The following is an 18,513-nucleotide window of genomic DNA, read 5'->3' as shown; positions in this document are numbered from 1 at the left end:
AAAGCTCACACTTACAGTATCAGTGTTGAGAAGCAGATAGCTTTCCTCACAAAAATAAGCTACCATCTTTTTCTTAGGCTGCACAGAATCTACTGCTTGCTTAAATACATAAGGCAAGCAGTAGACCGAAACTACTTTAAACACAGCAGTGTAGCCACGTTCATGGGGCAAGAAAGCAAACGAAATTTAAGCCTCCAGTTTCAAGGTGGGTGGAAGGTTGACCTTTGTTGTTGTAAATAACATGCTGATCAGTGACACTTTTAGGAGTACAGGGAGACTGCAAAACTAAACCTCCAGAAACAGGATTTGCATTTGTTCCAAGTGCTTTTTTTGTGCCTCAGACCTCTTTCTTTGTAACTCCAGTTCTCATGCACTGATTCCCAACATCACTCCCCATGGGCCAGATTCTAAACCCTTCCAACACATTTTAGACATTTTTCCAGGCATTATCCCACCTGTTTAAAAGGAATCAGCTACAAAATAGTGGCCATTCATCTCAAGTTAGAAGAACAAGACTGTCTCTAAGCACTAACAAATTTGTTAGCTTCATGAAGTTCAACTATGTAACCCAGTATTAAGCACTTGTCTAAAAACTCACACTTCTAGATCCAGTTTACTGTTGTCAGTACAGCAGTGAAGCTACGCCAGCAGAAGTTAGCACAGTAGGAGACCCATAAAGTCGTGAACAAATAAAGTGCAAGGTGTACATATATATACAGATATGAAACACTGGATATATAAAGACACATTAGGATTCTGAGCTCAGCAGACAATTAAGAAGTATTAAAAGCAATTTATTAATGCAAAGCACTCAGAAGCAATCTGTTTCCTGTGGTGCTTATATCAATACTTGCTTTTTGGAAGACTGCCTTCGGCACTGCAAAGCACTTAAATCTCAGCTGCATAAAACGTTCTGTTCAAACCTTGCAGACAGTTCCTACTCAGCTTCAGTTCAACTGCAACGTACAAGTTCACGGTGTTTTAATTCAGAGTTTAAGTGACTGTACCAACTGTCTGAAATTTTACATAACTCAAGGTTCATGTATCCATCAAACATGTCATGGTAACACACACCAATAATACAAACAAGCTTTTAAGAAATAGATTCTCTTCTAGAAGTATGTTCTAGTTAAAGTAATTTGAAAGTGAGAACCTACATCATGAAATGACAGCCAGCATGTGCACGCAGCAGCACCCTCTGATTTTATAATCTGTAAGCAGCAAGACTCTGATCCAGAGCAAAGCAAACAGCAAGAGGAAAAAAGTAAAGGTAAAGGAACTGTATGAATTCCTATTTCAGATGTTTTCTCTAATCTTTCTGACAAAGTAGGCAGACATCTAGCTCAAGCATTTAGGAGCTGGCCATGATGAGAACTCCATAGAGGTTTTTTGTTCAGTCAAAATTGGTTTCAGTGTAGAACCTCAGGTAATCAAGAATCAAATTTTTTGTGGAAAAATATACTAGTTTCATTATCATTCAACCATGGAAGATTCAAATGTAATTTTAAAGACAGACTGCATGCTTCTTCAAACTAAAGCCTAAAGTTCTGTGAAACAATCAAAAAAGCTAGAAAACAAACTTTTGTGGCTGTATCCCAATCACATACCTTCACAGCGCTCCTATATTAGTGTGTCAATCACCCCATTTTTAGGTTAAGGGCTTCCAAGTGTTTTGCTTTTCTCCTTACAAGGAAGGAAAAAATCCTCTGGAAGAGTAACTGTTTTGATAGATGCAAATAAAGCTGGGTAGGAAATCGAAGAGTCTTGATGGTATCATTCAAAGGTTTTGAACTATTATTCTCCTCTGTAGACACTACATTTTCTACTGTGGATTGGAAGATCAGGTAACAGGAGCAAAGAATGTTTATAAACATCTCTCAACACCTATTTCTGACTTCTCTGCACTTTCAAGTTCAACCCATTACTGCTAGCCACATGTGGGTTCAGACACTAGTAAAGCACCTTCAGCACATCAGCTCTGGCACTGATGTTCATCAAGATTGAAGTCACACTATCTTCCATCAGGATCTGCCTTTGCATTCAGCTTTCAGCTATGCTGAGTGTCTCTGCAGCACCCTTGATTTATACTAGGGTCTCATACAGAAGGCCCACCCAACCCTTGATTTTGCACAATTGTCTAAGATGTGTTCTTTGTCCCCCACCAGACTTTTCTAGAATTATTGTCCCTATTTCATATGCAATATTTCCATGACTAACTAGCCTAAGCCTTGACCACGTGTTCAATTACAGGATCTCCTGATATCGCATAAGAAATCTCCAGTTAATCCAGCAGGCTTAGACTGGTGTCAGGACAGTAGAGCTACTTCTACATGACAAAAGTTAAATGGTGTCAAGGCCCATTGTCAATTCCTGAGGCCAACTGTCAGGGAGTAGCCAGAGCAAAGCTGCCCCATGAGCGAGGATTAGCTGGAAGCCAAGGGCGACCACAGTGCAGGCAGTGCCCTTGCAGAGCAGGGTGCTGGTCACAACACCCATAGACACAGAAACCAATGGAAAGAGGTCGAGGTCTATCCAGAGAGTCAGAAGGAGAAAGAGATGGGACCACAGCCATTAGCTAGAAAAGCTGCAACATAAGTCTAAAGCTACAATGTGGGTCCAAGGACAGGACTTGGGACAGGTAGACCTATGTAATTGTTTGGGCCAGGAACAAATGCCGCATCCTGAGCTTAAATGGAGCTCCTGGACCAACAAGCAGAAGGTGAGGCTGGTCACAGTAACTGAAGCCTGTTGGTACACTTGGGGCCCTGATGCAAACCGCCATGTGCTGGCCACATCTATCCTATTAAGTGATAACTAAACTATTTCAAGTAAACTGTTCACTCTTAGCTTCTGAAATAGCTATCGGGTAGGATCCCTGGGACCACGCAGACTCCCAAACTGTGCTTGGAAGTGGTTGGGGAAAGTACTATTTGTCCTCAGCCAAAAGCATGTCATGGACCATTTTAACACTCCAGTTAAAAACACTGTCCCACATTATAGTGCTGGAACCCTTGCCAGAACATTATTTCATTTACAGCAGCAACACAGCCAAAGACTATAGCATTAGATATTACATTTTCATGCTTATTAAGATTGAAATTCTCCTCAGTAGATACTGACATTCAGTTGAGTGACCCAAAGCAATAGATCAATTTAGGTTTTAAAGAAAACTAGGACAAGAAAGACAAAACAGAAGTTTCCCTTTAAAACCCATTTAATAGGCTATCAGCTACTCTAGGGTCTAGCTAAAGTGTACTCCTCCAGTTTGCCCCTTCTCAGCTTTGTTACTAAACTGGGTATAGCCAATTATTTTTACCACCTTACCTGGCAGCACCGCTGGTATGCTTGCTGAGGACAACAGAATCTATGTTACCAGGTTTGCAAGCAAGCACAATAAAGAAATTATTTCCGTCTCGTTTCTTAGCTATATACAGGATACCATAGATGGAATATAACAAATGGAATGAGGAAAGAGTTCATAAACATAAAAAAATGAAAAGATTAAAAAATGCATGGCTAGAAGCTGCGTTCAGACTACGAGCCACAATACACTGCTAAAATTGAGACCTAGGTTCACTGTAAGCAAAAACACTGCAAAAGAACACTGACAGTAATAATGATTACTCTGCACAACTATTTGGCAGGGCTGAAATAAAACTCAAACACATTTAAGGCGAACACTGTTGCTCATATTACACAAAACCAGCAAGGATTAAATATTAATATTTGAGTGCAGGATATTTAAAACTACATTCTTTAACATGCGTTATCTCTCCTTCCCACAGCTGAAGAGCTATGTGGTACATGAAAGAGTCAGCAGATGGCACCCATGGCACTTGAGACAATCAGAGCACAAACATTCTGATTTACTTCGGGTTACACACAGTAGATTATTCACAGAAAGTGTGAAGTTCTGTACCAGCCAGGATTCTCCTTTATACCTTGTAAATAGTCTAGACAGGTATAAATTAAGTTTATCTTCACCATCAAGGTGACTTGCCGCTTGATTATTAGGTGCAAAGAGAGATTAGAAAGTGGAACAGTGCCTTTCACTTTCATAATTTTAATTTCAAATTCCACAATATTGTGTTTTTACCCAGTTTTCAGAAGATGTATCTGTGTGAGAAACCCAGTGTCAAACACTCTCCTTCACCCCACTCTACACACATCTAAGATACGACTTCAAGAAAAAAAAAAAAATTAAAAAAGCCAAATAACCAACCCACATACTGATGGTGGGTGATCCAGGTGTACTATAAAGCTAAAAACCACAGAAGGCATTAGCAAGAATCTGAAGTTTTCCTAAAAATCAGTATCACAAAATACTGACATAACCCATGTTTTATAGGTGTGGGGTTAATAGCAGTTCATGTGCTACAGGAACATGGACAAAGGATAGATGAAGGTCCTTCAGAAGTAAAGTAAGGTATGGAGGGGCATTAACTGCTGCTGCAGAAGTAGAAAAAGCAAGGTAGGTACCAAATATTTCAAGGAGATCAGCCTATCCAGAAACTGTATACTGCACATCTGCAGTACATACAAGACACACAAAATCCTAAAACAGCCACTGCCCTCACACGACTTTTCTGCTTACGAAGAATTTTCTGAGAATCCAGTGTCTATGTCTGCATTCAGACTCTAGCCCCCTCTACCCCTTCAGACATACTACCAGAAAGTGGTTGGTCATTGTTTTTTTACATTGGAATAATTCTCAGTCACGGTGCAGATGTGTGCAAGACCTACTAACGGGAAAAAGAAAAAAAATAAAAGAGAAAGAATGGGTTGGAAAAATAAGGATTTTACTAGGAATGGAAGATATGAGTTTCAGAAAAATCCGATTTGTAATGTATTCAGTAAAGGTATAGATAAGGCATACATCCACCTCTTTCTGGTTTAAGACTAAGACTCTGACAAATATCAGGTAAGGATTTAATTCTTAGACCTGAAGTAAATACATGAAATGCAGATACATTTTAGACAAGCTATTTTAAATGGTTGTTTTCTTGTCACTACATAATGGCAACCTGATCACACATTTTAGATCAAAAGAAAGACTAGCTATACAAACCATAAGGTTTATATAGATAATCTGAACTATGCTTCACTAAGCAAGCTATCTCCACAAAAATTTCTCAGAATTTAAATACATACACAGGACACACTGCACTTGCTATGTATAGATCATAAACCAGCAGGGAATCAGAAAAACTTCAGTTTCAAAACTGTAAGGGTGATAGATTCAAACAATCAGTAATTAATAAAACAATTTATTTGTGAAACACTTATTAAAAGGTATAAGCTTTGTTATTTAAATCATTTGAAACTGGAGTACAAAAAAGGAAGACAGATTATCTCCCTAAGAAACACTCCTGTACCATTTCTGCTAGATGTTTCTCCCTCCAACTACAAGACAAACAGGAGCAATTAGAATGCTCATACCAGAAGCTGTATTACAGAGCCCACAGCAGATATAACAGACACGACATTTAAAGAAACACCTGAAATGAACTAGTCATGGTAACAAGGAAGATTTGTAGTTACAGATACAAAAGGGGATTTACAGAAGGACATGGGAAGGAAGGACAACATAACACCATTCTGTGACATATTTCTGCAGTTCCTGTTGACAGCAGCAGACTATAAAGGAATTTGGAACTGCCCATTACCAAAACCTTCAAGTCAGATGGTGAGAAGCAGCCACGTGCATTTATTCAGAGGAACAGGATCACTGGCAAGTAAGAACAGAATGGGTATAGAAGTTATTCATTTAGATATATAGCATTATATAACCTGAATTTTCTCTTCACTTGTTAAACACACATTCTTGGGAGAATCCACACAAAAGCTTTGCAAAGGAAAGAAAGTGAAAGCAACCAGTGTCAAAAGAACATAAACTTGCTAATGTATATTAAGCATGTTTGATATGGCACAGGAGCCAGCCTCTGCGTCAGGGCCTGCGCTGTGTCAGTGCTCTCAGTTTGTCTACGGCCCTGTCCTAGGAACTGAAGAAAGAACAAGCAAAAATAACTTCAGTTCACAAACTGGCAGATCTAGATAGCCCTGTGGCTTCATTCATGCGACACTCTCCGCCATGTTAAACACCCATTCCCTTCACTTCAACATTGGTGGTATTACAGCCTGAGTGAACTGACTGTATTTTCAGTCGGGGATACCACGGACTCCAGTTGTTGAATGAAAAAAAATCCAACCCCAAATCTTTCAATAAGAAATATCTTTAGAAATAGACAAACAATCACCATTCAGAAGAGTCATGAAGTATAAAAGCAGAAAATATATCTATTGCTTGACTTTATCACTTTTAGCTTTTAGAAGTCAGCCCCATGGTGCACACCAGTCTGTTACTGAGGCCTCAGAACAAGGACCAGCTCCCTCTCAGTAAGGGACTGGTACCTCGTATTTCCTCAGCATCTTATAAAGCTTTCAGTTTTGTTCTTCCCTTGTAAGCCAGCCACACACTGGAAACACAAGGATGAAACTATCAGATTTCTCCACAATAGCAGTTCCAGTAATATTAAACGCAAAATTTCTACATGATTGCATGCAGCAGACTTACCATATCTTTACGCTTTTTAGACTAACTGCAAAGCCAATTAAAGTCAATACATACTGATTTGACTCCACCCTGCTGCAGTATAATGTCTTCATTACTCACTTGCCAGGGATACTGTAATTTCTTTCTCCCATCCCACTGTCATCTTAACTTCCAGCTCATTAGTCTCTATCACATGGAAAGGATTTCTCTTATTCCTGTGAGACGTACACATTACATCTACCATATCTCCAACGCCTTTGCTTCTGGATTAAGTTTCAAAGCCCACTACAAAAGTCATGTAATTTAAGCTGGGTAAGTGTCCATGAAATGCAATCAAATCAGAGCAAAAGAATGTGTAGTTAAAAGTAATGCCATTAAAGCACGACAATAAAAAAAAGGTACAAGATACATTTTTAAAAGCCATTCACACACTCGCATTACACAGGAAACTAAGAATTTTAACAAACTCCTCAGCTGACAAAATGATATCATTTATCAGCAGATCTGTTGCCTGAGGACTGGATCCGAGAACACAGCCATAGAGAGATCCTTGCAGTATCACAGCAAATGCTAAAAATTCCATCATCTGCAAAGAAGCATGAATTTATCAGGCACAGAAGAAATTATGTTTTCAAATGTACAAAAGTAACCAGTAATTCATTTCACCTTCATTCAACTCTGAACATGATCGCTCACCTCTGTGCTCAAAGCTATTGCGGAATTTGTCTTAATCAAGGCCACAGTCTTAAAGCTACTGTCTCTTCTCCACTCTTCATAACCTCCAATCACCTTCCAGTATCCCTCATTTTCTAAGACTATGTTCCCTTTCAAGCGTTACTTTTTTCCTACCTCTGTTAAGCATTGTCTGATTTATGAATTGCAATAAATTCTGATGCAGCATTCTTAACATGTATTTTGTATGAAACATTTGAGCAATTCCCTTCAATAACTGGTAATTAGAGTTGTAAATTTACTGGTTTGAACGTGATCAAGCCAGAATGTAGCTTCTGTAAATGCAATGTCTTTATGCATTGGTAATAAAGGCTGACCTTCATTTAGAAGCCTTTTCCTTGGGCCAGAAAACTGATATCGGGACTTGTGGATGGATTAGGACCTCTGATGGTATTAAAATAAGGAACAGCTGCTGCCCTAACCACATTAGAATGGCTTTACTGCACTTTTTGATTACTATCAGCTAGAAAAACAGTATTTTTGTTGACTTCAGAATCACAGTTTGTCAAAGGGAGAAGGGCAATACTGTGTTTGATTATTAGCAGATAAGAACTACTCAGGGGAACAAACCAAATACTTTTCTACCGACTACATAAAAGCAGCTTTTTCCTTTGAAAGATGTAGCTCTTGTGTCAGCGAATACTGAAAGGGTTGACTTCTTGCTTTCATACACACTGTGCCAACATAAAAGTTTCAATTAAATGCAAGGAAGTTCCTGTAGAAATCACTGCTGTGATTTATTTCAAGTGTGACCTGGTATCTATCTTCTTGGCTTTATATTGCTTTACAAAAAACATGTTACACCTTACACTGCCAGACAAGAAAAAAAAAGAAAAAAACCCTGGAGTAACACTGGTCAAGAATAGCAAGTATCACCAGTTACAATAAATCAAACCCTCTCTAACCTGGTAAATCGGAAATGGCATAATATTGCATGGAGAGACTGCTGCTAGGTTTTCTTGTCAATCATTGCAGAAAGCACCATACCCTGCTATCATCCTAATGAAAGAAAAAAACGGCTCAGTATTCCATACACATGCTATCAAACTCTCAAATATTTTCAAGCAGGATAATTAGAAGGAAAAAAACCAAACTTCTCTGTCAGCAGAAGTCCTTGGTTGAACTCCACATCCCAGCTAACACTGGTAGCAAGCTCAGAAGAAAGCCACACTAGCCTCAGCGTTCAAGGCCAGATCTCAACTTCCTCAAAGATCAAAAGGCATTTGAGTCCAGAAATTTAGTTCAACCTTTTACAGAAGACAGACAACTGTGAAATGGAATCTTAATCTAAATTTGTACAGTGTTCAAGGATATCTGAACCAGACCTACCCACAGTTTATTCTACAATGTCCATTGTGCTCGAGAAAAGCATGACTAACAGAATGATTCTGACTTACAAATTAGACCTTGCAGCTCCCCTCTGGCTCCCCGAGACTGTTTTCTCATGCCACAACAGAAGGTCCTCATAAACCTTGGAATGGATTTACAAACACCTTCATTAAAATGCCTCATTATACAAAACTCTATATATTTTAGCAGAACTTAAGTAAATTATATTCCTGTAAAAAAAAAAATTTGAAGTACTTACCCTGAATGGTCCTTTCCCAGGAAAGATTTCCCACCCTCCCAGCCTGGTTTCTTGAGATAACACATTCCCTCTAGACTGCAGAGTAGAGCATGACCACAGAAAGCCAATACTAGAAAATTTTTTCCACAGTTACTCTTAAGGAGAAAAGTACATTTCCAAATTTAAAAAGCAGACAGTAACTGCTGTCTTGTGTGTTCTGGAAAGAACATTAATCAGTTTATTTTTGTAATTTACAAACAACTAGTATAGCTAGATGCCTTGAAGCACTACTCCAAATTTCAGCTGCAACAAATACAGGCCTACCTTTAACCCAGTTGGTCTTTCGCCAGGCACGTTCTCCCATCGAAACAAGGGCATTTGTGTTACCAAGCACCCTGTGCACGGATGGGAAAATAACCCCAAGTACTGTATAAATTATTAGACAGCATCCACATTACAGACAGTTGTGTTTCAGGCCCAGAAATACTTGTTTGGTTGGCTGTTTGGTTTTTTTTTTTCTTTGGTTGGTTGAGGGTTTTTTCAAACACATTTCAGAGTAGGAATTTCAACACATTTTCAGGGTAGTAATTGAACATTGATTGAATTGAGGACTATTTGGAGCTTGGCAATTCCTGGATGCCAACAGTATAATCGTGGCCAAGTATACCTTCTATTTGCATGGGATGAAGCGGGCATACACACAGATTCAACTTGACCATACTGTTACAACCGCACAATCTCAGTACACCCTTGGTGTTTCTTCAAAGGCTATCAAATCATAAAGCCTATGCATTTTTCCAGAAAGACAGCAGAAAGGCTGAAGCCTTCTAGTAACACCCAGAACCACTTAAGAGGGAAGATACGAGGAATGCCCAAACCAGACTAGACTAACGACTCCTTACAGTTCCATCAGAAATTCTGCAGATCACCTCAGACAAAATTAGTCAGACCCTATATACACAAATACATGAGCTGCCTTTAGTACCCTCGGTGAGTTGTCTTGTTAACAGCAACAAAAGCAAACAAATATTCTCCTTATATGTGTATTAAAACCCTGAATACACAAATGACACCAATCAAAAAATTCATTTGCCTCCCCCAAAACAGAATGAACACTCAGTAGATCCCAAAGGTCAATGAAGGTTAAAATTTGCTACTGCCCTTTCTCCAGTAAAACCTAAGCACCTTACCATTACTGTGTTCTACAGTCCTAGGGAGTTCCAGACACTCATATGCTTTGGGGCTCTTGGTGCCAGTCATGTTTAGAAAGTTCATATGATACAGTACATCTGATTTCATGACGTGACTGTGTTTGTTATGTTGAGGAGCTCATATAAACAACAGACCTGTGAGTAAAGCACAGAAATGACAGCTACACAGAGAAGATGTTACATCAGTATCCCATTCCATGTGTTGACTAACAAGGTCTAGCAGCTATACTACTATACCACAGAAAGTAAACTAAGGTAGGTTTATGAATGACAAATGGTATCAGGTGTTCAAGGCTGCAGAGGACTTGCACGACGGGGCTGAAACAGCTGAGACTACCACTGCAGCAGTCAGACAGAATCTCAGATGCACAATATGGAAGTTTGTTAAGTGTTTTCAGCTGAACTACTGTATTGTACCAATATGGTTCACAGAGAAAGTATTTGAAATTAGTTACAGAATAAAATAGAAATGCCACAGAAAACTAGTTTTTCAGACTGCATGCTTCTCAGATCAAGAGCAGCCTCCTATAGCTATATTTTAGTGCTTCCATGATCATACAAGAAAGCAGTTATTCGATGTCTGTAAACCACCACCCAGGGAAGAGCGCAAGATAAGATTCCTAGAGAGCAGCTACCATTCGTGCAGTGCTGAAGGACACCAATCTTGCAGCCTTTCTTTGCAAGCACTCTGTATTTTTATTTCAGTAGATGCATATACAGTGCACAGTAAAGAAATACTTGGATCTTTACAGAATGACTGGGAATACCATCCATCCCATTTATAAAGTAGAACAAAACAAAGTAGGTAAAGATTCCACAGTGCAAGGCACCGTCTGCTTCAAGTGGCAGTTTCTGATAATGTTATCATATCAACCGACAACAACCTTAAAAGGTAGAAAAACTGAAAGTAAAACAAAGCAACAGCAAGTTTACCAGGAAGGCAGAAAGAAGGCTGCATTCCTTTCCAGCCTTGGAGTGGTGACTTCATCTTTGCTAGGGTGACCTTCCACTGAGTCCAGGCTTGAATACTAATATTAGACTAAAAAGAAGTGTGCCACCCTCTAAATATAGTGATGACTCAACACCTAGAGGCTTCAGTGATGTAATATGACCAAAGAGGTTCTGACTTCACAATCTACATTTTTAAACTTGCAGGCAAAAGGAACAGATCTTCCCCTGGAGAAATAAAGTCTGACTCCTAGAGCATCTTCTTGAATTAGCCTGTAGGAAAAGGGAACCAGAGAAACATTTCACACATGGCACCAGACACGCCGGCTCCACTTTGTTTAAAAGGAACACTGAACAGACACATTTCAATTATATACTTCAGACTCAAAGCATCAGTAGAACATTTCAGTTCCAGAATTAACATATGAAAGTTAAAGACAACACAGCAAACCACTGAACAGTTCAGTGTCTTTTACTGCACCTTAAAAATAAAAATAGCCGCATGAAGATGTGCTTTGTTGAGAAAGTTGAATGCAAGTACAAAGGAAAAAAACCTGAGTAAGGCTACAGAGTTCTCTCAAAGCGTCATCCATGGACAAATATTCCAGCACTCACTTGAGGTAGCCCTACATCTTTTTCAAGGCCCAAGCTCAATAATACATCTTAAAAAAAAAAAAGTCAAAGGAAGTCTAACATAGGCTTCTGTAGTAAAAGCCAGTAGTCATCCAATATATGTAAATGAAGTTATGTGAAAGAATACCTCATGAAAATAGTAACTGTTTTCATAACAAAGATCTTCCATTAAAGTAGAATTATCTTTTCATTGACCTATTAGTTCATCATCTTTTCTCCTTCCTTCCCCATCCTGCCTCCATTAAGCTCAGGGTTCAGAAAATGCATTTTTAATCACCTTCATTCGCCAACCTTGCATTCACTGTCCCTCCTCCTCAGAGGAATTAAGATACACTTCAACAGATGTTCAGAATCACAGACTGGTAGAGGCTGGAAGGGACCTCTGGAGGTCATCTCATCCAGCCTCCCTGTTCAAGCAGGGCCACGTAGAGCCCTAGAGCCAGCTGCCCAGGATCATGTCCAGACAGCTCTTGAATGTCTCCATGGAAGGAGACTGCACCACCTCCCTGAGCACCCTGTGCCAGTGCTCAGTCACTCGCACAGTAAAAAAAGTAATTCCTGATGCTCCAAGGAAGCCTCCTGTGTTTTAGTGTGTGCCCATGGCCTCTGGTCCCATCACTGGATACCAATGAGAAGAGCCTGGCTCAGTCTTCTTTGCACCCTCTCTTCAGGTGTTCATACACACTGATAAGACTCCCCTGAGGCTTCTCTTCTCCAAGTTGAACAGTCTCAGCTCTCTCAGCCTTTCTTCATAGCAGAGATGCTTCAGTCCCTTCATCTTAGTGGCCCTTTGCTAGACTCTCTCCAGTATGCCCATGTCTTCCCTGTAGTGGGAAGTCCAGAACTGGACATGTTTGGTCACTATTTTCTCATGCAGAAATAATAATAGTATCACCTACTGGATTGAATTACATTGGCAAGTAAAAGCACTTAATGGATTTTGGCTGTCATTTCGTAGGCAGCTCCACCATAACTAAAACGCTCAGAAATCAATTAATCATTCTTTATCTGAAATAAAACTATCAAGTTTAATAGGTGCTCCTTCCACTTTGAGCCAAAATAGTGGAAAAAAAGAGGAGCAGCCAGCCTCTAAACAGCTTGAGGAAACACATCCTTCCCTCAGCTAAGCATATGCTAATAGTGAGAGCTTTGTGTAAGCATCTCCTGAGGCATTACAGCATCTGAAGAAACCATCTTAAGAGACAAAGATGCTTCACTTTGACAGTGTGCTTACCAGTTTCAGCCTGAAGGACATTACACAGTCATGTTACAGAAAGGATGGTTTTACAAAACAGCGATGTATTCATAACAAAAGCACAACAAAAGGGTTACTATCCGGAAAGCCTAAGGGCTACGTGTAGCAATTAGCTGTTAACACACACACACATCCACCCTTAGGAGTAATCAGAGTCATACCCCTTGGCTTGCCACCAAATTTGCTTTATCAGGAAAGATAAAAGGAGCAGCACCTCCCATTCAGTCACACTACCAGCCAAAAATAAATCTCAATTTTGCGATATCTTGCTCACGTAAGTAGTCCCATGAGTTTTTCCAAGAGACATATGGCAAGTCCCAGGGTTTAGGAGTAATTTCATTTTTAGATTCTTTACAATAAGACTTCCATGACCCAACCAAGTCAGTGCTATATACACTCCAAAAACAACAAAGCATCTGCCCCTACCATTAACAGGTTGTATGCCAAAACAAACGATCAGAACACAGGACAGTGCTGGGGACACAGCTAAATGTGACCCCAGCTTTGCAACAGGCCTGCTTGATAATCTACTTCTCCACACCTTTGTTCTTCCTTAAAAACTAAAAAGCTCAGTATTTTCTAGTCATATTGTAAAGAAAGTACAATTTCATTTACTGTACGAAGGAGCAGGATGTCCATGATGGGAGCGGAGATAAGCAAAACCACCTCCCTCCAGTTATAGCAAGCTGTCAGCAGACTGAAGCTGCTAAGCCATCCTGTGCAAATCCTCAAATGCCTGTATTATCGACCCAGCTATCCAGGGCATTCTCCTGACCCAAGCAGAGATTTCTTTCCAAGAACACAACACTAAAAAAGTAGGGAAATATTTTTTGAGCAGATGTTTTGTTACTGCAGCAAAATCAGACACATCTAGGTAGTACTAACCTATCTTCCCCCTTTCTTCTGTCAGTATTTAAGATCAGGCAGTCACTCCCGAGTAGCTTCCTTTAAGCCAGACGGCAACACTCATGTTCAGATCCTACGGCCCACAACTCATCAGACTCATTCTGTCTGTGTTGAGACCTTAGGGTGCCAGCCAGGGGAAACCTCAAGCCTGGCCTGACAGTTTCTTGTTCTGCAAAGGACATGGCCTTCAGCTGCAGGAATTCCTCATCTTCAGAATATGAAGGTCCAGACCCAGGCTCCCTACAGATGCCATCATCGCTTGTGGTAGGCAAGGCAGAATCCTTTCCAAGAAGTGCTGTACAGCTATATGCTATTGGTGAAAGGGTGTATCTGATACAGGACGCAGTACGAACAGCAAAGGTGAATCAGCTTATCCACAGTGCAGGTGTATGTGCAGCTAAGCGTTCCCTCAGGGTCGCTGCAAGCCCATACTCAAGCACAAGCTAGAACTTGCCCTATATCTGACACAATCTAGTCAAATGCCTTCAAATTAAACCAAAAATATTTAAGGCCTTTGCTTTTAAAAACTTATCTTTAGTGAGTGTATTGCTTAGATGTTTGTGTTAAGAGTTTGAACTTCACAGTTCAGCCTCTTCAGATAATGTAATTTTAAAGCTGTCAGTCTGAATTCTTTACATTAATACTGTTGCATACCAGAGCCACTCAGAAGTTTATATATTTAAATGTTATTTATACAGCAAGTTCACACACCAAACCAAAAGAACCATTTACAATTACAGGTTTCTCTGGCTTTCTTTACTAGCCAACTTGTAACTTCCAAACCAATCATACCTCCATTTTACTCCTGACCTATACTTTTATGAAAAGCCAAATATACATAGCAAAAACCTTTACTTTCTGTAGAATGGATAACACAATGAAACTACTGTAGATATAACCATTACTGTAATATGTTCTTTAACAAGTTTAGTGCACCACTACATATATGCTGGATCAATATATAATTGAATATGACTGTTAGCAGCATTTATTAATTGCGATTGTGTAAGATTCTAAATTTTAGCTTGACCATATTTTATGTTGAATTCATGTGTGCTCTTATCCTGCACCAACAGTTAATAATAGAAAGGATTATGGGTATTAATCAACTGGGAACACAAGTACATGCTCTACAGGAATAATAAAAATCATAATCAGGACCTTGGATTTAATAAGAAATCTGAAGGTAATCCTATCTAGTTAAATACAGACTTACGGGAGTAACTGCTTACCTGCCAACAGAGCTGTTCAATCCATGTCATTGACAGAGTTTACAGACACGCACACGGAACAGAATCTCCACCTCCACAACCCAGCTGTTACTCTCAGGACATAGCCTTTAGTCCTGCAAGTCTTTGGGGATTGCTATCCCACATACTTACATAATCACCCATTCCATTTTCTAACTAAGTCATCAGCTAAATACTAGAATACAGGTCTCAAGAGCTAAAGCTCAGGAGCAAGTGGAGATGGAATCTCTGTAAGACGACACTCTCTAGTTCTAAGCAGGCTTTAGTTTCTTCCTTTAAAACAGGATTTTCAGGCCTCTTGAACTTTCGTTACCAGATGGTTATCAAAACTCCACAAAATGGCACAACATAAATGCAAGATGCTTATTAGCAAATGAACTTAAATACGATAAAAAGATACACTGATTTCCAAGACTGTAGTTTAGAGTATAGGATTTTTTATTTCTATATAAATAAGACCATTTTGTTTAGTGCTGTGGTATGAACTTGTATTTTCTTTTAATCTGTACTACTCAAACATACACAAGACATCATTATGGAAGACAAAGATGTCTAAAAAATTAAACCCAAACAATTCCACTTGGGCAGCCTCAGATACCACTTTCAATACCTTTAACTGGAAGCCTGTATCCTTAGAAGTCTTGTTTTATTTTCCATTCATCTGGTAATTTTCTCACTAAAGACCTTTCACCCATCCTGGCCAGCTTTGGTCCCAGTGAAGCTGCAGTTTTATCTGGATACCTCATCAGCCAGTTGCAGCCAAAACCCACTTTGCCACTGCCAGTTTGTTTCCAAATTGAAAAATTTGGACAAGACACTCAAGTAGCCTCAGATACACCTACAACAATTAGTCTAGACTAATTTCAGACAATAAAGTCCCAAACTATCAGTTTTATACTCCTGACATCTCCATCAGGAAGAATAGCAGGCTAAGAAACAGGAACTTAACACTTTCTACAAAAGTTGATTTTTAAGAGGATATTGTTTTCAACATTCTGTTTTAGACCAATAGCATAGTTAAAAATACTCTTACGTAGTTCCTCTTGTCTTTGTTCTATCATTCATTTTAGATTATCCAAATAAAATAGTATTTCAGATCACTTAAAACATTTGAGACCTTATTGCTCTCTAACTACCTAAAAAGAGGTTGTAGCAAAGTGGCTGTCGGTCTCTTCTCTCAAGCAAGAAGTGATAGGACAAGAGGAAACAGCCTCAAGTTGCACCAGAGGAGGTTTAGGCTGGATATTAGGAAAAATCTCCTCGCCGAAAGGGTTGTCAAGCATTGGAACAGGCTTCCTAGGGAAGTGAGGGAGTCACCAGCCCTGGAGGTATTTAAAAGATGTGTAGATGTGGTGCTCAGGGACATGGTTTAGCCGTGGACTTGGCAGTGTCAGGTTAAAGGTTGGACTCGATCTTAAAGGTCTTTTCCAACCTAAATGATTCTATGAGAAAACACAAGAAAGGCAGCCTCCCATTACAGTGGTATGTGATCAGCAAGTGGGAGACGTTTTCATGTGTTTAACTTTGCCACCTCCATGACAACTGCAACTACAGTTGCCATGAAGACCTGCACCCGCATTTTAGTATTCTGCAAATCTGAGCAAAAGAAAAATATTTTTTGTTCACTGTAGTTGACAAAAAAGGCTTTTAAGCTCTTGAAATAAACCTCATGGTGGAGCGTTGTCACCTTAGAAGTCATATTTGTGATCTAGTTTAAACTGTTTCATTGAAACCACAATAAACACAAACATAAGGCATATGTTTCTCTTGCACTGAAAATATGGAAGCTGACACTGTACCTTACTGTCCTCATCTTCAAACACAGACTGGTGAACATTACAAGCAAAGAGAGAATTTGGGAGATCGTTGAAGTCAATTATTTCATGAAAATCTTCTTCTGCAAAACATCTCTTTAAATCGTTGTCTCCATTTATAGAGTGGAGGAAGAACTGTCCTCCGTCCTCCGGGATGCAGCCATAGTGACTGAGGCCTCGCATTCCAAAGAAGTATGAGTCTCCCCTCATCCCTGGTGGCATAGAGAAGAGACACACAGTTACATTACACTTAAAAATATCTCACACACAAGTTAACCCAGAAATTCTTAGTTTGGGGGCTTAGTCTGTAGAAAGCATATTTCACACTTTTAAGGCAACAACTGACCTCTGAAACAAGGCACAAACTAGTTTCACCTAGGCTCAAATAGGGACTTTGCTTTAGTTTCATTTATTAGCACAGAAAAGATCTGACCACATCAGCACAAGCTGCTGAACGCAACCAGAAGCAAGGTGTTACTTGCCCTAAAGGAAAATACTGTGTTGTACTGGGGTTTAACACGGTCATGTTTGTTACTGGGAAGGCAGGCTGATGCTTCTGAGCTTCCAGTCAGCTTTGAGAGAAAGTGTAATACACTGGGTAAGAAGCAGATGAAAATAACTTTGCAAATTATATCAGGCACGAACTCAAAGGAGGGGGTGGGGGGAAGAACACCCTGTTGGAAACATGGACACAGAATCAAAGAACAGTACAACTAAGACACGTCACCATTCCAAGGAATAAAGCGAGGTTTTTTTCTACAGTTTAGGGATAGAACCTACCCTGTGTTTCCATGCCCATTAGCAATTTCTTTGTTTTTAATCACATTAGGAAGCAAATAAAAAAGCTGAGTCAAGGGATGGGTCTCACTACCTTTTAAGAAAACCCGGCTGACTGCCACCAGAGGGGAAAGAATTTACAGACACACAGAAATAACAAGCCCATACATCAAACAGTATCCCTGCCTTTGATACAAGAGTACACAATACCAGCCAAGGGGAGTAAGTAAAGGTCCAATTAATTATCAATGTGTTAATTAGTATAAATTCAGGTATTTATCAGTCCTTAGTACAGGTGTATTAGACATCAACCTATAACCTCTACAGAGCTCCAGTAAGCTGACTAGAAGCTATGCAAAGGAAAAAATAATTCCCTTATATTTTTGCTTCTTTCAATAACAACATGCAATCACTGGCTGCTTTTTCTCCTCATAACATACGGAGTTAGAGAGTTACATAAACAGTGGGCTCATCTGTTTGAGATTTGCCCTTGTTCTATTGCATACTTGCTATTCTCTATAAATAGTTGTAAATATTAGTTCAAATATACTATTTAGGACTAGCATCCAAAATTAAACCCTATGGGCTTATTATACTTAATCTCAGTAAAGCAAAGCTAAATTATGGAGCTAATTTGCCACGCTTGTGCCTTTCATATAACCTCACTTCTGCTGCTGCTCTGAAATTACATTTGGCCGATGACAGAGCACATCATTCCGTACCCTTATGTGATAGAAATGTCAGTAATAGTTATTGCTGAAGTCTCATGGCTAATAACAGAAGTCCTCAAGAAAACAAGCTAAAGTCATGCTCAAAAGTATCAGTTTGGAGTACTGAGTCCACGTTACCACACTTTCAAACCATGCA

At 39.5% G+C, this 18,513-nt stretch overlaps 1 protein-coding gene across 3 annotated transcripts in view; it reads right to left on the bottom strand.

The window, feature by feature from the left end:
- RCAN2 (regulator of calcineurin 2) overlaps window positions 1-18,513 on the bottom strand; it is a 95,612-nt gene that overhangs the window by 69,121 nt on the left and 7,978 nt on the right. For 2 of the 3 annotated variants that reach the window (XM_075414967.1, XM_075414968.1), the window contains exon 2: window positions 16,855-17,081. In XM_075414967.1, coding sequence (XP_075271082.1) covers window positions 16,855-17,079 — 225 coding nt within the window. In that variant the 5' untranslated portion in view covers window positions 17,080-17,081. Of the gene's footprint in view, window positions 1-16,854; window positions 17,092-18,513 lie in introns of those variants that run through there. The other variant, XM_075414966.1, reaches the window with a different exon arrangement.

This window comes from Opisthocomus hoazin, chromosome 2, assembly GCF_030867145.1.
Source record: "Opisthocomus hoazin isolate bOpiHoa1 chromosome 2, bOpiHoa1.hap1, whole genome shotgun sequence".
In the NCBI taxonomy this organism is placed as follows: domain Eukaryota; kingdom Metazoa; phylum Chordata; class Aves; order Opisthocomiformes; family Opisthocomidae; genus Opisthocomus; species Opisthocomus hoazin.
The sequence above is the reverse complement of the archived record's forward strand: the minus strand, read 5'-3'. Positions and strand labels throughout refer to the sequence as shown.